This window comes from Neopsephotus bourkii, unplaced genomic scaffold, assembly GCF_033783945.1.
Source record: "Neopsephotus bourkii isolate Nb327-2 ecotype Australia unplaced genomic scaffold, CSIRO-AGI_Nbou_v1 NB_309, whole genome shotgun sequence".
NCBI lineage: Eukaryota > Metazoa > Chordata > Aves > Psittaciformes > Psittacidae > Neopsephotus > Neopsephotus bourkii.
The window spans coordinates 199,579-226,372 of NW_026900817.1; the positions used below are offsets into that span (position 1 = coordinate 199,579).

The 26,794-nt window shown below is 50.3% G+C and overlaps 3 protein-coding genes across 4 annotated transcripts in view; 2 read left to right on the top strand and 1 right to left on the bottom strand.

The window, feature by feature from the left end:
* The window catches only part of LOC133208924 (cytochrome c oxidase assembly protein COX14), a 190,459-nt gene that overhangs the window by 115,355 nt on the left and 48,310 nt on the right, over nucleotides 1-26,794 (top strand). The gene's annotated exons all lie outside the window — the stretch shown is intronic.
* LOC133208919 (interferon-induced protein with tetratricopeptide repeats 2-like) lies at nucleotides 11,074-14,196 on the top strand. Its single transcript, XM_061347170.1, has 2 exons — nucleotides 11,074-11,198; nucleotides 12,116-14,196. Exons 1-2 carry the CDS (start codon nucleotides 11,194-11,196, stop codon nucleotides 13,419-13,421), a joined length of 1,311 nt encoding a protein of 436 aa, XP_061203154.1. The 5' UTR covers nucleotides 11,074-11,193; the 3' UTR covers nucleotides 13,422-14,196.
* RACGAP1 (Rac GTPase activating protein 1) lies at nucleotides 14,115-23,719 on the bottom strand. 2 transcript variants are annotated; one of them, XM_061347164.1, is made up of 17 exons: nucleotides 23,641-23,719; nucleotides 22,361-22,455; nucleotides 21,334-21,536; nucleotides 20,889-21,025; nucleotides 20,603-20,672; nucleotides 20,328-20,381; nucleotides 19,532-19,609; nucleotides 19,279-19,396; nucleotides 19,002-19,132; nucleotides 18,201-18,365; nucleotides 17,778-17,873; nucleotides 17,342-17,540; nucleotides 16,892-16,997; nucleotides 16,556-16,688; nucleotides 15,726-15,861; nucleotides 15,357-15,465; nucleotides 14,115-15,055 (listed from the first exon to the last, which is right to left on the bottom strand). In XM_061347164.1, exons 2-17 carry the CDS (start codon nucleotides 22,449-22,451, stop codon nucleotides 14,980-14,982), a joined length of 1,902 nt encoding a protein of 633 aa, XP_061203148.1. In that variant the 5' UTR covers nucleotides 22,452-22,455; nucleotides 23,641-23,719; the 3' UTR covers nucleotides 14,115-14,979. The 2 variants fall into 2 exon arrangements, with proteins under 2 accessions (XP_061203148.1, XP_061203149.1); XM_061347165.1 differs by lacking the exon at nucleotides 23,641-23,719 and adding an exon at nucleotides 22,695-23,126.

Here is a 26,794-nt window from a genome sequence, read left to right on the forward strand (position 1 = left end):
CTCCTGCCATGGAGAGGTCCCATCTCCTTCTGCTTGTCAGTGAAGGCAGGCGAAGGTGTGGGGTGAGCTGGGGACCTGCATCTCTCTGGAGAACATCCTGGGATGGCCACGTTGATGATGATGAAAGAAATCATCATCTCCCTCCAAGGGGCCCTGGGGAAAGGGTGCTGCAGTCCAGCTAGAGCTCATAGAACTGTTTGGGTTGCAAGGGACCTTAAAGCTCATCCAGTTCCAACCCCATGCCATGGGTAGGGACCCGTTCCACTGGAGCAGGGTGCTCCAAGCCCCTGTGTCCAACCTGGCCTTGAGCACTGCCAGGGATGGGGCAGCCACAGCTCCTCCGGGCACCCTGTGCCAGCGCCTCAGCACCCTCACAGGGAAGAGCTTTCTTATCTCCAACCTGAACATCCCTTGTTTAAGGCTGTGCCTCCTGCCCTCATCTCCAGCCAGGACCCCAGTGTCCTGCTTCGAGTCTCCTTAGAGACTCAAACCCAGATGAGTTCCCTAAAGAGGAAAGGGTGAGCAGAACACTCAAGAAGTGACCCAAGCAAAGGCAGTTCCGTGCTCTTTGACCGGCTCACTCCATCCTTCGTAATGTGCTCACGCTGAGCAATTCATGGGAAATCAACCCAAAGATAATCCAGGCATAAAGAACTGCCAGGAATTCCTTAAAATCACCCCCTTCACACTCAGCTTTGCCCTTGGCTTCGTTGTGCCAGTTTTAAGACAAGTGCTGTATCCCATCAGATCCTGACGTGCCAGCGAATGATGCTTCTCAAGCTTTCTCCTACCAGCAACCAAACCACTGGGCCAAACCCATCATAAACTCCTGCTCTAAAAATGACTCATTCCTACTGTGCAGCTGGGAGCATCTTCATCACCCACAGGGGAAGCTTTGTGCCTGTAGGGTCGTTGGCTGGTTTAGTAATGGGACGTTTCTCTAGTCCTCAAGTCCTGTACCACGTACTTACAGGGGCAGTTAAGGCTTCTCTCTCTGTTGTGCCTGCTTCAGAAGTGGGGTTTTTCCAGCTTCCTCCGAGTCCTGAGGGCTTCCACAGGAGCACAGGCACCCGATGGGATGGATGGATGGATGGATGGATGGATGGATGGATGGATGGATGGATGGATGGATGGATGGATGGATGGATGGATGGATGGATGGATGGATGAATATAGGTCAAAACCTGGGTAGTAACAGGAATGTGGACGCAACAGAAGGGAAGACGAGAGAAAGGGAAGGCTTTGGGGAGAGGTCCCAATGATGGACCCGATGCTCCCTGAGGAGCCCTCATTCTGGTCATGCACAGGTTGAAATCTGCCCCTTCCCAGCTCACGTCTGCGCTGTTCACCACTTCTTCAGGGCTCATTTCCCCCCAGCATCCTCCCCTTCATCCATCCCCAGCCAGCCAGGCCCTTGGAGAGCCAGGACCGGGCCACAAACCTTGAGAAACCGGGGTTCTATTTGAAAGCCTTGGCGAGCTTTCCCCAGCCCCACTTTGCAGCAGCCTCTGGGGGTTCAACCCCTCGGTGTTCTGCTGCTTCCATCCCAAGCAGGAGAGGGAAAACCCAGGGGGAGAGCAGCTGATGGAGTGTGCAAGTCCCTGCTGAGGAGAAGAGGTTTGATTTACTGGGGCCAGAGGTACTAAAGAGCTTGGACAGGAATCTGCACTAAACTTTGACACACAAGACATTTCCCTTTGTGGCCAAGACAAACAAAGGAAGGAAGTGTCTGGGACTTTTAAAGCGACCCAGTGGAGACAGGTAAGGGCAGATAAGGGCTGAAGGAAGAGTGGGCTGGGGAAGGGAAGCATCTACTTTGAAAGGCTTGCTGGAGTCCTTGGTATTCTGCTGCTTGCAATGGGAGAAACAAGGCAAAACATCCCTGAAGTGCTGAGTACAGGGGTTCTGTTCGCCCCCTGCTTTCTCTCTTTTTCCATGTACTTTGCAGTGTCCAATGCTTACCCCATGAGGAAAGACTGCAGCATTCCAATGCTGACCACTATCAGGCTCTGGAAAGTCTCCTGTCAAAGGATGCTGGGCTCAGGTGGCTCGGTGGTGTCTGTCCCATCCCTGTAGGGTCCTGTGATTTCTCAGCTTTATTGCTTGGGAGGAAAGAGCATTTGCCCCTTTCCAGCATCCTCGGCTAAAAGGAAAAGCTGGAGCTGTTCCTGGCCTGCAAAAGGGAGGAAGACACTGAGATGGAGGGACCTAAAGAGAATGAATGTGGTTAATCCAGCTTCATTAATGCTGTTGTCTGTCCCCATCCCACCTGCACAGGGAACAGAGGGGATGCCTGACTCCAAGAGCATCCTCTTGGCTGCTATGGGAAGCCAGGCATCTCTCTAGGACAAGGGCAAACTATGAGTACTCTTCCCAATGTAACATCAGTGATTTCTCATTCCAGACTGCTGGAACACTGTCCCTGACTCACAATGCAGGGGTCAACCTTGCCCACATGGGGTTAAGTTTCCTCTCAGGGTCTTGGGTTCTCTTGGCTTGTGAGGTGACTCCACAGGTCCCCCCATGAGCCCCTCCATGCACATTCTGCTCTTTGACCTCAGCTCTTTCCACTCTCTGCATTGGTTTTAACCCTTTTCCTCCCTTAGGATGCAAGCAGCAAGAGCACAGGGGATGCTGCTGATGCTTCCCTCGACAGTGCTGCAAAACACAGCACGGATGGAGGATGTATTTTGGCAAGATCCAGAGGCAGAGGAGCAGGAAGGTCCTCACGGCATTCCCATGCCATGGAGCCACAGATCCTGCTCCTTGCTCTGCTCCTGTTGGGGTGGTTTGCATTCAAGGGCCTGGTCTCCTTGGCCAGGGCTGCCCAAGGCCCTCTGCTGAGGTTCCTGCACACGTCCAGCCCGAGAGCATGAAAACAAAGCTTCTGCTTGCGGGGTTATTTATAAAGCAAGCTGCACAAATAAACCTTTCCTCCCCAGGGCGGTCAAGGTTAGGAATCCATAGTTCCCCTTTCCTATGGGGACCTTGTTTGTGACTCATTCCCAAGAGCTGGAAGCGATGAGCGAGAGGAACGGCTTGGCAGGGGCAGCTGATGGCTCCCTGCGAGGCCTGAGCTCGCTCCACCCTCGTTTGTTACCCCTGAGCAAAGACCTGCACAGAAACCCCATCCGTGATGCAAGCAAAAGGCTTCTCCAGGCGCAGGCATTGGCTGGAGCACCATCTCGAGGCAGGTTCTGGAAGCTGTGGACCATCCCCTGCCCCAGCTCTCACTGGGCTGGGGGGATGAAGGTCATACAGTCATAGCATCATCGGCTATAGAGAAGATCTTTAAGCTCATCCGGTCCAACTGTTCCAAGGCCACCACTAACCCAATGCACTGAGGGCATCCTCTACACAGTGTGTGAACGCTTCCAGGCATCCTGAGATGCCTGAGCACCAATAACGACCAGGATACATCACAAGCTTGGGGCTCAAGGTCTTTGAATAGCAGGGCGTTATCCTCTCTTCTTGCTTTCATCAGCTGGGTACCACTGGGCACAGTCTGTGATTGGATGCTCTGCCACATCATCACCTCATCCAGCCCCAGGACATGGGGGTTTCAAGCTCAGTGCCCCTTGAATCCTAATTGTTCCCTCTGCTGACTCTAATCCCTGCGTTTATCTTCTCTGCAAGCATGGTGTCACTTCTGGCTCCTCTGCTCTTTGTTCGTGCTTGCCACTGCATTGCAGGTGGATGCGCCTGACATTAGGAAATGCTTCTCCTTTGCTTTGCCAGGAATTCTCTGTTCTATTGATATTTCTTTTTTTAATTGATACTGATATTTCTTTTTCCATTGATATTGATATTTTTATTGATATTTATTGATAATTGTCTGTTTTATTGATATTTACTGCTGTTCCCAGGATTCCCTTTCACGAACCGGTCTGCCCCAGAGCCTGCTGCAGCTTCAGCTGGTTTTGCCCACGACTTTGTTATCCTGCTTGATCTTTCTGGCCCAGTGTGAACCGCTGCTGCTCTTTGCTCTCTGCAGGTGGATAACTGCTGGGGCTGAGAAGATGCAGTGATGCTGTGTGAGCCCCGATGGGTGTCACAACCCAGCACCGAGCAAGCTGAGCTCTGCAGCAGCCACTGAAGAGGCTGCAGTTGGGGTTTTGCAGGGGTTTTCTGTTATCCAACCGCTGTTCACAAACACAACTCGATTTTGCAGTGCTCACAAGCCTGTGGTGGGTTTCTCCATGCCTGATCCAGGTCTCCTGCACGATGAGTCGCCTCCTTGCCACTGATCCCTGAGGAATGCTCACAGAACACTGCACAGGCGTAGAAAACCTTTAGCTCTCTCTTGTCCTAAGATCTGAGGGCTCTTTGGGGATGCTCACCCTTGGCAGCAGAGGGTTCACAGCTCTGTTTTGGGGATGCTCACCCTTGGCAGCAGTGGGTTCAGAGCTCACTTTGGGGATGCTCACCCTTGGCAGCAGTGGGTTCACAGCTCACTTTGGGGATGCTCACCCTTGGCAGCAGAGGGTTCAGAGCCCACTTTGGGGATGCTCACCCTTGGCAGCAGTGGGTTCACAGCTCTGTTTTGGGGATGCTCACCCTTGGCAGCAGAGGGTTCACAGCTCTGTTTTGGGGATGCTCACCCTTGGCAGCAGTGGGTTAACAGCTCAGGGTGTCTGTTTAAGGGTGATGCATCTTGAAGCGTTGTTTTTCTCTCTCTGTCCTGTGTTCACAATATTAAATACTTCCTTCCCCTTTGGCCCTGGAGCTGGAAGCCCGGGCTCTGTTTGAGCAGGGCCTCTCTATCACCAGAATCTGCTTATCTGCAGCTCAAAGGAAACTCTGCTTGGCTGCTGTGTTCCAGCTCCGGATGGAGCCTCCTGCCTGCACACAGGAGCGAGGGGCTGAGCTGCCCGGAGCTCTTTGGGAATGGTGTCTGGGAGCAGCGATTGCGGGGGCAAAGTCACTGCTGGGATCAGCCATGGGACTCATTCAGAGCCTGGGGGGTGAGATATTGGAGGACTTCAGGGCCTCAGAGAAGGGGGTTGAAGGACTCGAGCAGTACCCACGTGAGGAACAGCATCGTGCGACTGAAACGTCAGCTCCAAGCCCATCAATCGAAACGGGATCACAAGGACTGAATTGAGCCACTCGAAAGCCTGAGCACGTTTAAGAGCTCACTTGAGGTCTATCTTTTCAAGGGTCTTTACAGCACCTAAGGCACGGCTCAGGGCATGGAGCAGGCTCTTGGTGCCAAAAATAAACCACTTGGAAGGCTCTGACAGCCTTGTCAGGGCTGCAGGTACTTTGAACTGGAAAAGGGAGAGACCCATAGGAAAAGAAAGGCTCTGTGTGCTACCCTGTGAGCCTGGAGAAGACCTTGGCCAAGCAATAGGCAGTGGATACAAAGCCAGTGTCCCCTATGGTTGTACTGAGTTGTGTTCCCACACATGGGCTATGAAGATGCTACAAACAGCGTGGGTACCACGTTGAATTCATCTGTTTGAAGGCACTAAAACAGCTCATGGGGTGGTAGCAGCAGATGTACAGAGCACCACGTCTTCAGCACGCACCAGTGGCAGAGGATGGCTGAGATAGGTCCTGGATGAGAGCAAGAGGATGCAGCAGAAGCAAAGCTTTCACCTCTGGCTCTTTGCATCCTGGAAGGTGATGGGGGAAGAGCCAGAATGAGAGAGCAGTGCTGGAGTTTGTTTCTTTATTCTCCCCACCTCTTGCTCAGATGCCCTGAAAGTCTCTAATGAACACCCATGCTTTTCTAGCTTGGGTTCTAGCTTATAGCATTGAGATTTCTTCTCTTCTTACTACTCTTTAATCCTATGCAAAGCACCCAAACGTTTCACTGGGGAAGATCTTGCCTGCTCTCCCAGCTGCTGTTAACTGGTCCAAGTGTCCCATGATCCGTGCAGGAAACGGATTCATCCTTCAATATCTGCATTGCTTTAATGGCCACGTTGTCTGAATCACCCACTGCCTGTTCTTTCTTTCTTTCTATACATTGCATTGTCGTCGCTCCAGCTCCTCTTCTTTCCCTATTGCTCTCTGAGAGCTTGGCTCAGAGCACATTATTGCTCCAATCTTATCAGGATCTTAAGACCACAGTTTCTTATTACTTCTATGCCACGATAATGGCACCATGTGCCCTAGGAGCAGCAGTTGGCTGCTGGAATCAGAGGATCTGATTTTCTCTCATGCTCTGGTTTTCCCTTGTTAACATCCCTGCAAGCCCCACGGATCCTCTTTTACCCTTTCCTATGGTCTGGAAGTGGGATTCAGGCCCAGTCCTTTTGCCAGTCAGGGTTATTCGCTGCCTCCTTCAGGAAGCACAATACAGAAGGCTGCAGAGGTACTACATGCAGCACAAGAGCCACTTGCACCTCATATTGCCTGTCGTAGGAGATGGCCCAAAGGCCACAGCCCCTTGTGGGGCAGGAGCTGGCTCGAAATGGAGAGTTAATAGCTCCCTGCATCCCATCTCCTCTGCGTGCTCACAGCAGGGGCTTTGCTGCCAAGCTGCCTGCCCTCCATCAGGCCCTGCTGTGCTGGGGCTGAGCAGCCAACGCGCTGCTCTTATCACCCCATCAGAGCAGTTGGAAGACAGTTGAGTGTCTCTCTTAGTGCTGATAGAAGGGAAGGCTTTGCTCTTGGAGATAAGAAGCCCTCCCTGAGGAGCCAGGGATGTTCGTTGGTATCAGGGTGTCTTCCAGCCCGTTGCAGACATACTCTTTGTACGTGCGAGAGGGAGAGGCGGTCACGTAGCCAACAGCCAGCGAGGGCTGTGTTTTTGAGGTCAGTTAACTGAACCCTTCACTATCATCTCTTTGCTTTGCCCTAGAATTGCTCCTCTCCTGTTGATCAAGCCTTGGCAGTGACCTCGTTGGCTCGCCACGCTGTAAACAGTCAAGTCCTCATGTTTGAGGAGATATTCATTCAGGAGCGATGGATGTGTCGGGAAGGTGTTTCAGCTGAAGATGTTGAAATGCTCAACAGCTCTTCTGCTCCATGCTCTGTGTGTGCTTGAGGAGCTGCCCAGCTCCTGCTGCAGGTTATAGGAGGCACAGTTTCATAAGCAGCCCCTGTCTGGGTTGGGGGGAACAGGGGTGTCTGGAGGAGGTGTTCACTGCCATCCCCAGATAGAGCTCCCTGCGTCATCCCATGGCAACAAAGCCACTCTCTGGTGGTGACATCGTGTGATGCTCCTAAAGCAGAACGTCTGCACCCCCTTTATCCACAGCAATTCAATAGGTCTCATTTGCAGTACCAGGTAATTCGGGTGGGTGTAAGAATGAGGGCATGCACAGAGAGGCTGTGTGCTGATGCACATTCACTTCATGGTTGGACTTGATCTTAAAGGTCTCTTCCAACCTGGCTGATTCTATGATTCAAAGCCTTTGCAAACAAGGAGGTCAAACATTTTTGGCAAGGCAGAGGCTGTTTGACACAAAGGTGCACTCAGGATATGTTCTATGGGGAGAACAACCTGCCTTTTCCATTTGAAACCTGCTGCCTGGCTGTTTCCTTGGCCCTGTGCAGCTCAGTTGTGATGGATGAATGCCCTCCATAGGCTGCTCACGCTCTCTAAGTGCGGGTCTGTTTTCCCTCCCCGTTTTCCCCCAAAGGAAAACACCACATTTCCAAATAGAACTCTTAGCACCCAAATAAGGATGAGTAAAACATAAGCCATGGGGAAGGGGTGCCGGTCCCAGCCTGGCCGGAGCATGGCCATGCACGCATCCTGCCTCGTGTCTTGCAGCTCATCGGTGGAAATCCTCTGCCATCTGCTGGTACAGATCCCTGAAGGTCTGTTAGAAGCAATTGCCTTACAGAACGGTAGGAGGAAAGAGGCATCTCTGAAGCATGTAAGTGCTTGTCTAGGATAAACGTTACCTGCTTTGGTCCAGTGCAATCCTCCTGCTCCTGAGGAGATGGAGCCTGCAGGCTTCTGCCAGCACAGCTCTTGGCTGGGGAGTCATACTCTTAGCAATGGGACAAGGGGTGATGGGTTCACATTGAAACAGGGGAAGCTCAGGTTGGAGATAAGGGAGAAGCTCTTCCCTGTGAGGGTGCTGAGGCGCTGGCACAGGGTGCCCAGAGAAGCTGTGGCTGCCCCATCCCTGGCAGTGCTCAAGGCCAGGTTGGACACAGGGGCTTGGAGCACCCTGCTCCAGTGGAAGGGGTCCTTGCCCATGGCAGGGGTTGGAGCTGGAGGAGCTTTAAGCTCCCTTCCAACCCAACCCATTCTATGATTCCATGCCCCAGCACCTCTGTGAAAGCATGGATACACTGGGAAAACTCTCCTTCTGCCACCTTCTTTGCATGGAGGAGTTGTGCACATCCACAAGCAGAACCACAGGTAGCACAGCCTGGAGCAGTGGAATCAATATGATCAGACAAGGTGCCAGTGAAACAGAAACCACCTTCCTGTTACCTGTCTTTTCACTCATAGAAGCCTTGCCTGGACTTCAGTGACAGCAGAGAGCTTGGATGCACTTAACAAGGGAAATCTTGAGCCAAGACTCAGACTTGGCCAGGGAAATCCTGCTGCTGCATCTCCATCTATTTTAGTTCTGGCCTTTAGTACCCAGCTGAAGCTCCTTGAAATGCCCTAGCCCAGTTCTAGGCTCTTTCTCAGTTCATGTTGCAGACCCTCCATCGTGTCCATCAATCAGGTTAAGAGCCTGGACTTTCCTTCTTCCTTTTCCTGCTTGGCCTGGCTGCATCTCCCCGTCTCTCCATTGGGTCTCATTCGTTGCTGCAAACCACATCTCTGCTCCTAGATTACCCCAAGTACAATAGCTATTACAAAGGAGGATGAAAACCAGGGCTCGTAGGCTGGCCCAGTCACAGCAGCAGCCTGCTGGGGGAAATGGAACAGACTGGAGGAGTGGAAAAGCAGCCTCATTTCCAAGGCACAGTTGGGGTTAGAGCACCAGGCTGGTGCAAGCCCTCGCATTCCTCAATAGGGAGCAGAGGAACTTGCTGACAGATGGGTGCTTTTCCCAGCTGGGAAACGTGCTGGCCAGTAAACCAGGATTTCCTTTCCATCAGCTCAGAGAATTGGATCAATCAGTGCTATTTGATGTAACAGAACTGGTTTGGAGCCAAGCAGTGGGTTTGAGCTCTCTCCAAAGCATTTTACTTCTTCGCATCTTATTGCAGCTCTTTCACTTTTCCTTCCCCTCCCCATTTCTCTTTCCCAACACCAAGCCTTGCCTGCACTTCCCCTTTGGCTGTGTCATCAGGAGTGTTCTCATTCGCTGTTATTTTTGATTTCCATCCAGGCTTTGTATGATATTAATAGCGATTCCATAAAACCAGAATCTTCCTCAAACCACTCCTAATATTAGCAGGAGAAAGAGCCAAAAAGTGTTGCTGAGGCCTGAGGGATCTGAGCTCTGGATTCCTCCTCCATTCTGCCAGCACTGCCCATAGCCCAGCTCAGCCCCTGCCCTGGGGACTGAAAGCATCTCTGCCTGCTATCCACCACATAGCTCCATCCTGGCCATGCCAGGCAATGGAGAAGCAGCTTGGGCAAGCCAAAGCATGCAGAAAGAAGATGCTTACGTGAGGATTCAAGAACTCACTCATGGTCTAATTCATGCCTCAGTCTAATCAATTTACTCTCACAAGACCCCACTTGCAGCACTGGGTGCAGATTGGGGTCCTCAACATAAGGACATGGAGGAGGCCACAAGGATGCTCAGGGGCTGGAGCAGCTCCCATATGGAGCCAGGCTGAGAACATTGGGGCTGGAGAAGAGGAGCTGCGTGGAGACCTCAGAGCAGCTTCCAGTGGCTGAAGGGGGCTACAAGGATGCTGCAGAGGGACCTGCATCAGGGACTGGAGCGATGGAACAAGGGGTGATGGGGTCAGGCTGGAACAGGGGGAGTTCAGGTTGGAGATAAGGGAGAAGCTCTTCCCTGTGAGGGTGCTGAGGCACCCATGGAAGCTGTGGCTGCCCCATCCCTGGCAGTGCTCAAGGCCAGGCTGCACAGAGCCTTGGGCAACATGGACTAATAGAAGACATCTCTACCCATGGGAGAGGGGTTGGAACTAGATTACCGTAAGGTCCTTTCCACCCTTAAGTAGCATGTGATTCTATAATCCTTTACTGCTCCACCTCTTCCAGCAGTGCTAACAGCTAATATCCAAATTATCCCATTCCTATTAAAGGTTGTCAGTAATAAAACCCAACGAACACACCAAACAAAAGTACCCATCCCAATCCTTTAATGGCAAATTCACCCTCCTTCCTTTGCTGCAGTGACTCATCCACATCCTGAGGGGGAAAAAGTGACGTTGATGGGTTTCATTTCTTCTTTGCTAGGAAGAATATGATTATAGGCTTGATGGTTTCTTCATTTACTGCCTACTTGGGGCTATTTGAGTGGTTTTTAATGGATTTTCTACTGGTCTCTGTACTTGAATCTTTCTTCATAAAGCTGCAATTCCATGTTACAGAAGGTACACTGTGTGTCCTCTGTGGATCCGGTGTTTTACCTGGGTTATGTTACCTCTAAGACTGGCTCCTGTCACTTACCAAACCGTGTTCCTCAATGACCAGCATGGATCACCACCGAGGTGCTAACACCCCAACACTGACCCACCCTCAGCACAACCTGCTCAAGCAAGTACATGGGCTTTATGGCAGGCATAGCCGTTGTACCTCAGCTATACAAACCCATGCCAATTCAATACCTCAAACTCGAGTGGGTAAGGAGCACCTTGTTGCTAGGGAGTTACAGCTAAACAAACCACTGCAAAGTGCCAGGCAGGTTGGGACAGGTCCAGACAAAACCAGCTCAACAAGCCCAGTGCCAAGGGCTGAGAGCCTTTCAACAGTGATGGCAATGCCATATTTACACTTGAACAAAGTGCTAACAAAGCCAGTTGCAATGGGAAGAAGGGCTGCAGATCCTGCTGCTCTGAATAGGTCTTCATTTTCCTTTATCCAGATCCCACTCCCATTTTGGGAAGGGAAGGGAGTAGCTTCTACACAGGGACATCAGGATACTCCAGTTACTGTTTAAGTTCTTGCTTTCAGTTTTGTTTCTTCCAAGTCCAATGGTTTCATCAGGCCCTGCCCAGAAAGAAATGCTATTTAAGGGTTAGTTAGTAAGTCACACACTCAGTGCTACCCTGTGCATCTGCTGCAGTGTGGAAGAGATCCAGCCCAAGCCATAGCTCCCTAAGGGTGCTGCTCCATCCACAGCAAGCATGAGGTAAGTGTGCAGCTTCCATTCTTGTAGCAGCTCCAGAGAGAATAGCTTTGGGTTGACTATGCTCTGCAAAAGGTCCTTGTCCAGAACCACAGGATGGGTAAGATCAGAAGGGACCTCTGAAGGTTACACCTTGACCAAGCCTCTGCTCAAGCAGGGCCACCTAAGAGCAGGTTGCCCATGACCACATCCAAACAGCTTTTGAGTATGTCCAAGGATGGAGACTCCATCACCCCCCTGGGCAAGCTGTGCTGGTACCCTGTCATTCTCACAACTAAAAGACAAAGAGGTTCATGATAAAGCTTCCTGAGTTTCAGTTTGTGCCCACTGCTTCTTGTCCCTCTGATAAAAAACCTAGCTCTGCCTTCTTTGTACCTTCCCTTCAGGTTTTTATGTATGTTTCTAAGATGCCTCTGAGCCTTCTCTTCTCTAGGCAAAAGAGTCCCAGCTCTTTCAGCCTTTCCTCAGATAAGAGATGCTCTAGTCCAACATCTTCATGGCTCTGTGTTGGACTTTCCCTGCTGAGCCATCTCTTGTTGCATCACTCACATGAAGGCACAGCCCCTATTTCTTTCTTTCGCATGGGGAACAGAGAAGTTTCCATTGTGTGGTTTTGGCTGGCTCTACTCTTCCTGTTTCTTTAAGCTCATCTTGAAGTCCTTTGCATTGGGTAAGAGCAGCAGCCCTGGCTTCAGGCACTGGAGGCCAAGAAGCTGGGAAGCCTCCCAGATGGCTCCCTGAAAATGGGTTGATTGGAACAAAGATTCACAGGATTTGGAGTAGCTTGTGTGGGGAGAGCCCCATCTTCCACCTCTCCCCTCCTTTTTGCTTCAAGGACAGGTAGGAGCTCCTTGGTGCTCTGTGGGTACCACAGGACAGCACATGCTGCCTATTCCTAACTCACCTTTTCCTTTCTGCAGCAAGAAAGAGCTGAAGGAAAAGCTGGATGCCCTTCAATGCCATTTCACCTGGCGTTTGAGCATAGCAGGCCACATTGAAGTTAGCCATGTCCTGCAGAAGCTGGCTGTTGAAATCAAGTACACACCCCACCAAAACCAGGCACCGCTCTTGGGGCTGCAGGCATACCTGTACCAGCTGGAAGGTCAGAGCAGAGCAGCTCTGCAAAGCCTTAAAGATGCTGAAGAGTATGAGAGGCAAGATAAGCAGCAGGCATCTGTTGCTGGGTCTTTGGTTATATATGGGAATTATGCTTGGATTCACTACCTTCAGGCCTCTTACCAGGAGGCTGAAAGCTATCTGCAACAAGTTGAGCAGCTCTGCACTACTCCTTTAGATGCACAGCTGATCCCATACATCCAGGCCCAGAAAGGCTGGTCTCTCCTGGCTATCAGAGCCCGGAATGGGGAACGGGCAAGAGAGTGCTTTGAAGTGGCATTGATGCTTGAACCGGAGAACAGGAACTTCCATGCTGGGCTTGGAATGGCTCTTTATTCCTGCTGGAATTACTTCTGGTATCCTGATATTGCAGAGGAAGCTAGAATCCAACTAGAAAAAGCTGTTCTTGAGAACCCCAATAACTACAGAGCCAAAATGTGTTTAGCCATGCTACTGGAACAAGTGAATACAGAAAGATCAATTAGCTTGATAGAAGAAAATGTAGAGAAAAGCTCTGATCCTGATGTCCTCAAGGCTTCAGCTTCCTTTTGGCTGAAAAGAAAAGCTACAGAGAAGGCAATTAAGATATTACAGCAAGCCCTGGAGCAGAATCCAGGTTATCACCTTCTCTACCAAGCCCTGGCCAAGTGCTATAAGAAACAGTGGCTTAATGCAAACAACAGAGACAAGAATAACATACTGGAAGCAGCCATCAAGGACCTCAACCAAATTCTGCAGGAACATCCAGACCTCGTGTTTGTAAAGCTGCAATTAGCAGAGTTCTATGGAGCAAGAGACCCAGCACAGGAAGAGAAGATCTACAGGGAGCTGCAGGAGAGAAAGGAGACCCTGAGCCTCAAAAGCCTTCAAGCTCTTAATCTCTACTGGGGAAACTTCTTCTACAAGAAATCATCTCTTGATGAAGCAAAAGCCAAGTTTATGGATGGTTACCGGATTCCCGTGGCAACAGCAATGAGGAGGAAGTGTGCCCAGAAGCTGATCCAGCTGGCTCAGTGCTACCAGGGTGAGGCTGCTGCTGCCATTTACCGCTTCATGGAAGACACCGACCGCCACTTGCCTGCGGAATTCTCTGCAGCCGAGCTGGAGTGATGGCAGGAGCCCCAGCCTGGGCAAAGCAGGGAGCCCTTCCTGCAAAGCTAGAAGGCATCCAGGCCTAGTGTCTGTCTCTCTCTCCAACAGCAGGCCCATCACCTCGTGTAGATACAAGGGTTCCATTGGCATCTCAGCCCATCCCATGTCCATAAATACGGGCCCACCCATAGATAACCAACTGCCCCAAATTTACACACCAGGCCCCCAAGTCCTGCTTCTCTGAGAGGAAGGAATGGAAACAAAGGTGAAGAATTTGGCCCATGGGGGCTGAGCACAATCCTCTGCAGGTAGACCTGCATCACCGCCTTGGAATTGCTGTAGATCAGAACTCCGTGCCACTTAGGGGAGAGTGAGAAGTGCCTTCCATTATCACAAATCTCCTTTGCAGCAAATAAGAAGGTGGTTTAATCCATGAAGTCATTAACTGATGGGGGAGGGCTTGGTGGGGTGAAGCACCTGCATACAGGGCAGAGAGATAGTCCCTGGCCTGTCCTATTGCTTTAAATACAAAAGTAGCAAGAGCTAGCTGCTGCTTATGGAGCATATAGTTGTGATTATATTGGCATGAATCCTTTGAAACGTGTGTGCGCTTGCCTCTGCCTGAACGTAAAAACAGGAGCTTTGCTTTCTTGCACTGGTAAAACTCCATAGCACAAGTAACAAGCATTAGCCACAGCACAGAACCACAGGTCACACAGATCATTATTTACTCAACTGCACAAGTCATGACAGTTTTCCAGAGCTCAATAAAAACAGTCTCTTTATAAGCTTCTGTATGTGTTCCATAAATCTTTTCACACAGCACTGAGCCAGGCCACATATCCTGGTTTGGGAAAGCAGGGACTCCCAAGAGCAAGGATGCTCTTAAGCTACCCTCAATCCCCTCACCAGTATGAGCAGCACTAGTCATTCATTTAGACTGCCCTGGAATCTTTGGGGTTTGCATCTACAGACAGTTTTTACCTTGTAAATGCAGTACCAGGAAACATTTCTTTACTAAAGTCACAGCCCCTCTGGCAGTTAAAACGGAGCATCCTTTGCTCATCAAAGGCAACAGTGCCATCCTCAGGATTAAAGGCTGCATGACCACAGCCCAAGTCACGAATTAGACTTGGGTGCTGCTGGAAACACTGGGTTCCAACAAATGAGCATCACTGCTGTGTGAAGAGAAGCTTTAAAAATATCAAAATTGAGCTTTAAAAACCAAACAGCAAAACCCAACAAGGTCACAATCCTTACATGACCGTTCCACTCCATACGGGTACGAGACTGGATGCTACCGAAGTGCCAGCAAGTTCTTCTAGCTTTTTTTTTATTAATACTTGGAACAAATCCTGTTATTACTTTCTTCACCAACACTAAATTCAGCACAACATTAGATAATAAAAATACATTGCACAATAAAATACCATTAAAAGTCTCAGTTAAGCTGGAAGCTAAATGGAAAGAAATATTATTACATAAGCTGCCAATGGCCACAGAGAGGGCTGGTGTTTCTTGTACTGGTGCATACTGGTGTGCAAATGCTAGGACAACACTACCTCCCAGGTCCACTTCACTTCAGCACAGGAGAAGCAAAGAAGTTATACTGATGCCCAAGCTGGGCTGATGACTTGCCTTTGCTCCCAAATCTAGATCAAGAGAAGTAGAAAAATATCAGGTTTGCATTTGGGATACAGAATTCTAACACCTTCCCTTCCCCAGGGCACTGTCACCCAACTTGTACCCATCTCCCACACAAAGCATTGATCTCCCTACCATAAAAGGCCACTAATTAAACCATCATGCAGCTTGCACTGTTACTACAGCACTCATGAAGGAAAAGTTGACTTAGTAAATCCAGGCTGCTCCCAGAACAGGTTCCAAAAGTCTGCTTTTAGTACTCCACCTGCAGGGAACCCAACACCTCCATAACACCCCACTGGCACTTACCTAGGGGTGGTTTTGCTTAAGGTAGAGCGGACCCTCTGGGACAGGGAGCTGGATGATGGAGTCTTGGAGAGCTGGTGCTCTGGAGAAGTGAGGGGCCCAAGTATGCTCACTGCCAAAAAAGAGGTAGTGAAGTGAGCAACATGGGGACAGCTGAAGTGTTCGTTGCCATGCAAGGAACATCAGACATTCCCTAGCATCTGCCAAAAACACTAGACAACACTAGTGTTTTCCTGGCATGTTCTTCTTCCCTCTTCCTCCATGAAGCATGCAGGAATGCTCCAGATTCTCAAGCAGCTCTGTCTGAGGGGCATTAGTTTTACAACAGCAGTTGCACAGCCAGTAAGTAGTAAAGCAGAACTCAGGGGTTACCTTTAACATCTGGTGTCTGTGGTGTGGAGTAGGCATTGACATTCTCAATTACATGTCCTGGGTCAATGTTTTCTTGCTCCACCATTATCAGGTGGCTCCAGTAGTCCATAGGCAGCAACAGAAGTCGCTCCAATACCTACAGAGAGACCCATGAGAAGAATCATGGAATCACAGAATCAATCAGGTTGGGAAAGTCCTTTAAGGTCATCAAGTCCAACCATTACCCCAGCACTGCCAAGGCCACCACTAACTCATGCACTGAGGGCCTCAGCTAACCAGTTTGGGAACACTTGCAGGGACAGTGACTCCAGCCCTGCCCTGGGCAGCCTGTTCCAATGCCTGAGCACCCTCTGGGGAAGGAATTGTTCCTCAGCTCCATCTAAACCTGCCCTGGTGCAGCTTGAGGCCTTTTCCTCTTGTCCCACCCCTTGTTCCTTGGGAGCAGAGACTGACCCCCACCTCACTACATCCCCCTGTCAGGCAGTTGTAGAGCACAATAAGGTCCATCTGAGCTTTCCCTTCTCCAGACTAAACCCCCTACCCCCCCCAGTCTCCCAGCTGTTCCTCATCACACTTGTGCTCCAGGCCCTTCCCCAGCTCCACTGCCCTTCTCTGGACCCCATCAAGCACCTCCGTGTTCCTCCTGTAGTAAGAGACCCAGAACTGGTGCAGCCTCACCAGTGCCAAGTACAGGGGGATGATGTTGCAGACTAGCACACAGCTTTGATACACTGACACTAGACCAGCATCATCTCAGCTCCCTCCAGCAATTCATTTGAATCTGTTAAAGGGGATACCTTCACCCCAAGCAGGTCCTGCTGCTCACCCACCTTAGGCTGTCGCTTAGTGTCCTGCAGGAGCATCATAGGGTCAGGATCAGGTACAGCATGGGCAACTATTGTGGGGCCAAAGACTTTGGCCAAGTTGGCGATGTCCATTTTAGTCTCTGGGCTCTGAGCCACCCTATATTAAAAACAGTAAGAGAATGTAGCTTCTCCCCTTCACTTGTATTACAAGTCCCCCACCCCATACGCACTGCAGCTTCTGAAAAAGCATGTTTTTCCAGGACGAAGACTTTATGCTCACAAGCAATAACAAAAGCCAATTACAAGAAGGCACCAGTGGCAACATCCCTCTTTCAGAACTACCAGCCCATTTGGACATACCTCTGCAGGTGGATCATGAGGAAAGCCAGGGTGTCCCTATTGGCCTGAGGAAGCTCACCAATTGCTTGGTACATAGCAGCAATGCTGTTGTCCTCATCTGAGATTTCTAGGGGAAAAAAACCAAAATGTTTAGACCTCAGAAGGTGGTCCCAGAGGCACAGATGCAATATTGCCCTCACAGCAGTACCTAGCCTGAGAAACAAGGAAGCCAGAAACTTTACATTTACTGCCACTGCAGTAATTTGGTATCCTGCCCAAGTAGTAGAACTTGTTTCCTTCCTCTTTCAGAGTACAGCACAAGAGATATCTTCCAAGCACATGGCACATCAACACAGCTGCAAGCATAAGGGCTCCACAGAGCCCTGGGGTCTCCCAGTGAACACGACAGCTAAACCTGTGACCATCAAGCCTAGGGAAAGATTTGGAGATGTCATTTAGCAGCTTCCTCACCTGCAGCTTCCATAAAAGTCTTGTTTAACTGGAATGTGAGAAGGGGTTCTTTCAGGCTGCGCAGGAAGTCCTTGAGAAGGCCACAGATAGCATGGATGTCATCCACTTTGCTGAGCAAAGGAACACTTTTCGATCTAAGAAACTTCTCTTTCAGTTCCTTCACTGTCTTATCACAGCCAGACACACGGTAAAGGCCTGTCTGTAACAGAAAGCATTGCTTAGAGGCAGAGTATCAAGAGCACATATAAAACTGACATCCTTCTGCTCCCACTTGCTCTCCACACCTGAGCATCCTGCCCAGCCACTGTTGCTCACTCGCAGTCACCCACTGACCAGCACTATGCACACCATGAATAAGAGATGCTTGGGTTCATTTGCCTCCCTAACACCACAACCCATTTCATTAGCATTGTTTCACACCTCATTTTCTTTTTACCTCATTCAGCCCTCGCTGCTCGATCTCATTAACACAGTGCACTATGATGGAAGGGATCATTGGAGGAGTAGAAGGGACAAAGTCCATCAAGGTCCCCTGAAAGGCAAAAGGAAAAATGAAGGAATACTCAGTCTTCAGACATAGAAAATAATTTCTCAGGCATTCATAGTGAGATCTAAAGTACATCCATCAGCACAATGCTGCAGAATTGCCTACCCACAGCTGCCATATTCCCAACTTCACACCCTCCTAATGCAGCATCCCTATCAGTTGGAAGCACTACCCTGCTCCCGACACAAATGATCTTGCTAATGTAGATCATGCACCTCTAAGCAACAGGAGCTCTTCTGTAGAAAGCACATTTGTTAGAGCCTGAGCACATTCCTCTAACCAAATTGTTGGCAGCTCACCCAGCAGACTCACCTCTCCAATTCTAACAGGAGTGCCTGTCAAGGTGGGGATGCAGGGAAGAGGACAGCGGTCCCGACACTCTGGGTGGGCGACCACACGGCAGTCCCTGCACTTCAGAGCTATCTTTCCAAATTTCACTCTCTTTCCGCATGGAACACATGATTCTGGCTTGATAACCTAATGATTCAGAACATGCAGATGGGAAGAGATTAGTGCAATGTAGTCACTCAGCAGGACTTTCCCATGTGAAGACAGGCTAAGGAAGTTCGGGCTGTTCAGCCTGGAGAAGCTGCGTGGAGACCCCAGAGCAGCTTCCAGCATCTGAACAGGGCTACAAGGATGCTGGAAAGGGACTCTGTCAGGGAATGTAGCGATAGGACAAGGGGTGATGGGTTCAAACTGAAACAGGGGAAGTTCAGCTGGGAGATAAGGAAGAAGTTCTTCTCTGTGAGGGTGCTGAAGGGCTGGTACAGGGTGCCCATGGAAGCTGTGGCTGCCCCATCCCTGGCAGTGTTCTGAGCCAGGTTGGATGGGGCTTGAAGCAACCTGCTCTACTGGAAGGTTTCCCTGCCCATGGCAGGGGGTTGGAACTGGATGAGCTTTAAGCTCCCTTCCAACACAAACCATTCTACGATTCTATGAATCTCTGACTTAGACTGCATAACCATACAGGATAACATATTCCCTAATCTAATGCAGGTAACTGGTACAGTCAATACTGACTTGGGTAGCCTCTTACCAAGAACCTGATATCACACCCATTTCCAAGTGGAAGGAGGTGCTTTTTCAAGTTCTTCCTGCCTGTAGACCTACCGTCTTTGAAACAAAGTCGTGCAGCCTCACTCCCCCATTGCTCTGCGGGGTGCCAGAGCCATCAGTCTCCGGTTTGGATTCCAGCTGCTTACTGCCTATGCTTGACTCGCTGCTCCAAGGCTGCAGAGGGCCTGCAAGACAAAAGAGTGTTGGCACCCTATCCCCCTTTGCTTTAAAAGCAAGTGTGCATCAGAAGCCAGAAGCAGCTACCTAGGTTCTATAAGGCCTACTAAGTAGTTGCTTCAGGACTTTGGACAAATGGAGACATAACACCTACCACTCCTCCTCCGAGTTATCAGGTTATAAGGCACAGTCTGGATAGTAGAAATAGCTTCAATTGGGCCACCATCACTGGGGACCATGAGAGTTGTCTTTGCTACTATGGATTCATTTCCCTGTAATGAAAAATAAGCTGTTAGTGATACAATACTGACAGGACATGGGATGTTCTAGTTTGTTTGGCCCTAGAAACAGGTATTGCAGCATATAATTGGTGGAAGTGCACCCAAACCCAACAGGGACCAGCATACCTGGTCCGCCGTGGAGCCAATTGATCTGGTTTTCTTCTGAGGACATGGTGGGCCGTCAATGAACTGCCTGGAAGACCGCTGAAAAGATACAGTATGCTTTTGACTATGAAGCAGTTCTGTTCTTAGTGTTACATTAGCAGAGTATAACTAGAAAGGCTAAACAACCATCTGCACATGCCACAGAAGTGTTAAGTTCTTCCACAGTACCTGTTCTTCATGGCAACTTCAAGGTCGCCATCAAGTATGAGGAGGCCTCAATACATTGCTCTTTCTAGCAATTCTCCTACCCGGCTTCGTAATCCAATTCAGAAAAGAGAAAAAGGAGAAGAAAACCAAACCCAAAACCATACACACAAAAAAAGGGCAACTAAGCAAGTCCCAGACCCTGCTTGTGATGATTTCAGGCTGCCTTTTCCCACCTGTGCCTACTGCATACTAATAGCAGACCAGAACAAGCACAAGCTCCTTTATAAAATAGAAAACGACTAGCTTTCTACATGATTTTCCCCTAATCTGGAAGCTGTTAATAGTCTTGCAGTGCTTTCTTACAAACCCTAGGCCATAACAGAACAGATATGCAGAACCCCAGTTGTCTTCAGTAGACAAACATCACAATTAACTTCCAACCTAAATCCACAGCAGAGTTTTGAATTAAAGTAGCAGCACATCCATCTGAAGTTTGACTGTGATTAGTAGCTCAGACATCATTATAGGTGGCTGTGAGATGACAGATGGTGCCATTGTGTCAGCTAAGGCTAACAATGGAATCTATTTGAAGGGAAAGAATTGAACATACCCGCTTCTCTCTCCTTTTCAGTCTGACAGCTTTCACCACAGAGGAATCACAGTCCTGTGGGAAATACACAGCACTGGTTAGCTCAGTGTAAATACCCTACAGCCTCTGGCCAGGACTTCATTAAGTTTTAGCCAATAGCACATCAGAGCAATGCAAACCAGCTCCACCAGTTTAACACCACAGTAACTTAAACACAAGGGGTCTCCAGAGATTAACCCACCCCCCCCCAAAGGTTTTACAGTGGAAGAAGACTTTAGAACTTGGAGTTACATTACCAGTGACTCATCAGTCTTGTCAAAGCTGATATCTGACAGAAACGAGCCAGATTCATCTATTGTAGACAGCCTAAAAATAATAATAATACAAAAAGAAAATTAGTAGAAACTTATATTAGTTTGGCTTTCAGTCAGCCCTGGTTCCAGAACAAAGCTCCTGACTCAGAGCAGCTGTATTTCGAACTGGAATAGAAGTAAAACCCTACTGATAGGGTGCAGTATGTGTCACGGCTGCCTGGATATTTAGCATTTGATACTTACTCAGACAAAACGCTCTTCTGCCTACCTTTTGTTGCCTGAACCCCCGGTAGAAGCCTGTTGCTTGTTAAGAAAGGCGAGGGCAGACTTCTGCTCGTCATTGAGCTGAATACTCCCAGAGGCATCACACATGAGCAGCTCTCGAATCAGTTGCATTTGCCGCTCCTGTAAAGGTAGATCATATCAGAAGCTGCCAGAGGATGAACTGTGTTTAATTACTACACGAACCCATCTGAAGTGTTTGAGATGCCACATATATGCCCTCAGAACTTGTGTCAATAGACTGCTACTGGCTGCAAAGCCCCTGCTCCAACAGGTAACAGCAGCAGGTCACCTTTTTCCAGACCAAACCAGAGGGAGGAATAAAACCAGTAATCCTGAGTGCCAGTCCTTATTTTTCATAGACCAATGTAGTTCCATCACCTTGCCTCCAACACTCTAGAAAGGTAACTGGTAATAAAGGAATTACTCACCAGCTTTTCACACTCTGTTTCAGCTTTCTGCCTCCGTCTGATCTCCACATCCACTTGGTTGCGAGCATGTTTCAGCTTCACATCCAAAGCACTACGTTCAGCTTCAGTTTTCATGAGGAGGTCTTTGTACCTGACAAGCTCATGTTCTGTTTCCTGCCATTTTCTCCTATACTCTTCAAAGTTCTTTGCCAACTGAAGGAACTCTGGAGAGAAAACACAGGTATTTCCAGCTACCCAAGCAAGTAGGAGATGCAGCAGCCTTCTTCACTGACAGCAGATACCTAGTGACACAACCTGCTCCCAGCTGAAGAGCAGAGCAGCCAGCCTTCTGGAACACCCCCCTACACCAGAGATGGTCATGAGATCCTGCAGTTTTTCAAACTAAAGTCCTTCATGTTAGCATCACCCAGAAAAGCTACGACATGACACCCCGTGTGGATGAAGCCAGCCTGCTTGAATGTTAGGCTAAGAAGGCTGGGGCTGATCAGCCTGGAGAAGAGGAGCTGCATGGAGACCTCAGAGCAGCTTCCAGTGTCTGAAGGGGGCTACAAGGATGCTGGAGAAGGACCTTTATCAGGGACTGAAGCAATAGGACAAAGGGTGATGGGTTTAAATTGAAACAGGGGAAGTTCAGGTTGGAGATAAGGCAGAAGCTCTTCCCTGTGAGGGTGCTGAGGCGCTGGCACAGGGTGCCCATGGAAGGTGTGGCTGCTCCACCCCTGCAGCGTTCAAGGCCAGGTTGGATGGGGCCTGGAGCAAGCTGCTCTAGTGGAAGGTGTCCCTGCCCATGGCAGAGGCTGGAACTGAATGATCTTAAGGTCCTTTCCCACCCAAACCAGTCTATGATCCTATAATGTGGCCCTGCCACAAGCTCAGCATGCGACTTTGCATTTCTTAGCAATGAAAATCCCCTCAAATCTCACTGCCTGTAGCAGTTTTATTACCCCTAACATCATCCATCAACTGATTCTTCAACAGTAGCAAATGGTGCCTGTTTGCACAACCCACTTTCAGAAGCAGAACTTACTGTATTCAGTTCCCTCACTTAAAAGTTCAACCTGGCGCTCAAACCGGTTGCACTGATTCCGTAAGTTCAGCACCATAGCCTCCATCTCCATCCTCCTGCAAGAAACCAGAGCTTAATAAACAGCCCAGCCCTTTCTTCCCACCTCCAAGCAGCCAACGTGGCACCAGCCCAAGGAAAAGAGAAGCAGCTTCAGAATTAGTTCATTTTTCAGGCGTGTTTTAGAAGCTAAGTTATTTGATGGGGACAGATGCAGCTAAAGTCTCTGTAGGGAACGAAGACCCTCACCCCTTCAGTTTATGGACAGCAGAGCCACAGAGGCAGTAGATCTCTTCACCTTATTGCTTCAAATACCCTCCAGAACACTACAGAGGCTCAGAAGCCAAGGGATCCCAAATCACTCTCCTTCTGGAAGGCTGCAGAAGGCACCTCCTGCCCTGCCTACAAATAACTTTGTACTATATAGGCCACTAAAAATGTGCAAGTTTTCAGAGTAAGATAAAAATAGGAGCCGCATTCTTATGGATTTTAATACAGTTTTAAATTTAGCAGCATTTGAAATTACAGCTCCTGCCACAAATAGCTGCTCACATTCAGACAGTCAGCACATTTCCCTCAACCATTAGCAACAATGGCATAAACAGAAGCAATGAGGAGGAAAGTCTCCAACTCAGCAACACAGAAATTACTTCGCTCATGCAATAACTTGCTGGGGCACACAGGGCAGCCTGGACCAATAAATTACCACCAGAAGCACATAGAGACACAGGTACCAGGAGGGAGAGCGCTCCAGCTAAAGGAAAGCAGTGGAAAGCTCTCAACACCCGCTCCGCACTCATAGACTACACAGGTATCTCGGGGGGGTGCAGGTTACCTGACCTACAACGGGTGGAGAAGCTCTCTGCTGAAGGGCCCTGCTCTGCTCCTTGCAGCCGGCTTCAGCCCCCGCAAAGGGCACTTCTACTTTCGTGCTTTAATTACCGCCACCACGACCATTAGAGCCCAGCTCGACGGCAGAGGCCGGGGAAGGCGCAGGAACACGGGAAAACCCCAGCAACCGTCACCGGAGGCAGCGACGGAAAATGAGGCAACCGCCGCCGGGCCCGGCACGCCCAAGGCGCCGGCCCGCGCTGGGCCAGGGCAGCGGCTCCGCTCCGCCGGTGGGGACGCGAGGCCGGGGAGAGGACCCGATGAGGGGAACCCGAGGTCTAGGGAGGGGTGAGACAGGTCCCGGTGTCCCGGTCCCGGTGGCGAGGCCCCCTCCGCCGCTCTCCCACACTCACCTGGGCCGCCGGCCCGGCGCAAACTCCAGCTCCAACGGCCGTGCGCAACCGCCCCGCACTTGGGTTTGAATCCCCGCAGCCAGCCAATCCCAGCGTGGTCCCCACCCACCCGGGCCTCTCATTGGCTCTGCTCATTGAGCGCGTGAAGCCAAGTCGGCGCCATGTCTACTGAGGGCAGAGCCTGTCCGCTCCACACGCGGTGCAAAGGTGGGCGGGCGGGCGGCCCCAGAGGCCGCAGGGTGAAGCCGCCCAGGCGCCATTTTTACTATTGGTAGCTGCCTCCACCCCGCGTTGCTCAGCAACAGAAGTGCTATGGCATAGGCCCCCCGGAATCGAGGGCTGATGCTTCTCTGAAGGCCCAAACGCAGCCATTGGCACCAGAGGGGCTGTTTTGGGAAGAAAAAGTCTTTCTGAGATAGGATCCAGGTGTGACTTTGAGGCACATGGGCATGGGTGGGCCTGAGCCCGTCACAGGGGCTCTGTGGATGCTGGTGCTGGATGCAACCTGCGGCTGGTTCAGAGCACCGGTACTTCACCGGGAGGCTGTTTCTTAGGTGTTATCTCTTGAGACATACGATGCCTCAGCTCATTTTTGCCTTTAAAACATTGATTTGAGTAAAAGCTGTTGATCCCTCCTGCATGCCAAAGGCAAAGCCCCATTCCGAGCCATCCGCAGACATTCGATGTGCAAAGCCGTAAAACCCCAATACTTAGAAGCGAAATCACATAATCATAAACTCAGAATGCGACCGAATCTTTTCAATCTGAACCAAAACAGTGGGTAGTTGACGAGTGGATATTAGCCATTAGAAAGCGGAACTAAGTGCGAAGTGGGAAAGGGAGTTAGCGAAGCAGATTGCTCTCCAGCACCCAGCTGCTTTGTCAGAACTGCTTTATGTAGGTTATAAAGCCTGCTTTAACTTAATTAATAATAATGAATTCATAATAGATCGGGAAAAGCCTCAGGGTCTTCTGAAGAGCAAACATCAGCGAGGCTTCCTTGGGGAAGATAATCAAGATTGTCTATGTTTTATAGGGGCGCTGAGGCCCAGAAGGGACACAGCATCCTCGGCGTCAACAGCGGACAAGAGGAAGGACCCGACCTCAATCCTTGACCACAAAAGCATCCCAAAGCCATTGCCCCAAGCTGACAGCGATGCTTGGCTCTGCCGAGAGCCTCTTGTGCGTGCGCACCCTATCACAGCCCTCCTTGCACCCCACTTCTGAGGGGGTTCAACTGTTCCATTGCCGGCCCTGGGGCCTCCTGTGGCTCCTGCCTGGGGTTAAATCCTCCCTGCTAAGATGCCTCTATTGGCAGACCATGCTTCTAGGCAGGGAAGTTGGTTTAGTGCCATTTGTAAGGGGTAAGGAGGCTTTTCCTCGTGAGCAGATTCTCTTTTACATTGTCACCCGCAATCCCATGCTGATAAAAAGGCACATTATTGCAGATTATTGCCCCCGTGGTGCTTGTAGTGAGTTACTGCGTTAGGTACCGGCTTCCTCTGCTAAGCAAATGAGATTCCTTCCATATGTATTCAGTGATCATAGTACCAAATCCCCCTCTGAAACACGATGCTCCAAGGGCATCCGGAACTGAGGAGCCCAGAAAGCACCTCAGAACCCCAATTTCCCTGCTGATCTGCTGTGGACAGGGCAAACGGGCCATGTCCTCCATCACATCCCACTTGCTTGGTCCCGGTCCCTCAAAGCTTCTCAGAGTCTTCCCTGCCTGCTGCTTGAGGAGAGCAGAGAGGTCAAAAGCACCTTGCGTATCGTCACGGTTTAGCTTCATTTCAAGGGACGAGAGAAGGCAGAAGGATGGAGGAGCCTCTCCAGGAGCTGCTTTATTGCAAAGTAATTATATTCCCTTTTGTTTGTGGCAGGGAGAGGGGGGGGAAGCCTTGAAATGTCTCATCTGGGAAACCGTTAATAGGATTTATGCTAATTTGATGATTCCGGCGATTACTGGCGGAAGCACTTCACAGTTTTCAGGCAGCAGAAAGCCTCCTCCAGCCCCTCCTGCTCTCTCTCCCTCTTTGGGCTTTAGCCCATTCACCTCCTCCAGCCACTGGAGATTCGAGCCCACGATGTGACTGGGATTGTTGCTTGTGAGGATGCCAATGGTGGCCCCGGGCCTCATCGTTTGGGGCAGAATGCAAAGAAATCTGCCCCAATGCCACATTGAGCAGCCCTGCAGTAACCAAACCTGTCCCTCATCCACCCATGGAGCTCCACAAACACCGATCTCCCTGCCCAGCTCCTGCGGAATGAAGTCCAGAACTGCAAACCCATTTGTGCAGCTTTGTGCTCAGGGGAAACCTTTATTAAGTCCCTTTTAATCCGAAAGCAGTTAGAGCATGATGGTCTTCCTGAACCAAAAATTAGTCAAAAAAGCAGAAAAGAAGGGGGGAAAGGAAGCAGAACAAGAAACTTCAAGGCAGCAACCTTTCTCCAGGGGAAGAAAAGATGCTCTTGGGTGCATTTCTCTTGATGCCCATTACTACAGCATGGGTTTCACAAAGGAATGATTCCATAGCAGGAGCAGGGAGGGCAGCAGGGGTTTAGCTGGACATTTTGGGAATGAACTTGCAATTCCTGGCTGCGGGGCCAAGCCACAGGCCGGCAGATGGCATCACGCTCATGTGCTGGGTGGGAGCTGCGGGGCCTCAGTCCTGCTCATCCCTGTGGAATACTGCTCAGTGCACCATAGAATCGTAGGATCAAGCAGGCTGGAGAAGTCTTGAGATCATCAAGTTAAGATCATCACCGTTCCCCTGCACTGCCAAGGCCACCACTAACCCATGGCACTGAGGGTGTGTGAGCACTTGCAGGGACGGTGCCTGCAGCCCTGCCCTGGGCAGCCTGTTCCAATGCTGAGCACCCTCTGGGGCAGGAATTGTTCCTCAGCTCCATCTAAACCTGCCCTGGTGCAGCTTGAGGCCGGTTCCTCTTGTCCCATCCCTTGAGAGCAGAGCCTGGCTCCATCCTGGCTCCATCCCCCTGTCAGAGCAGAGATCTGCAAGGAGGGGGCTGAAGGAGCCCTGTTTGCACCATCACTCTGAATGATGAACCAGGTTTATCTGTGGTCTCCTGCCTGCGTGCTGGGGTGAAGATGGGATCAGCCAAACCTGTGTGCAGTGACATGCAGTCCATC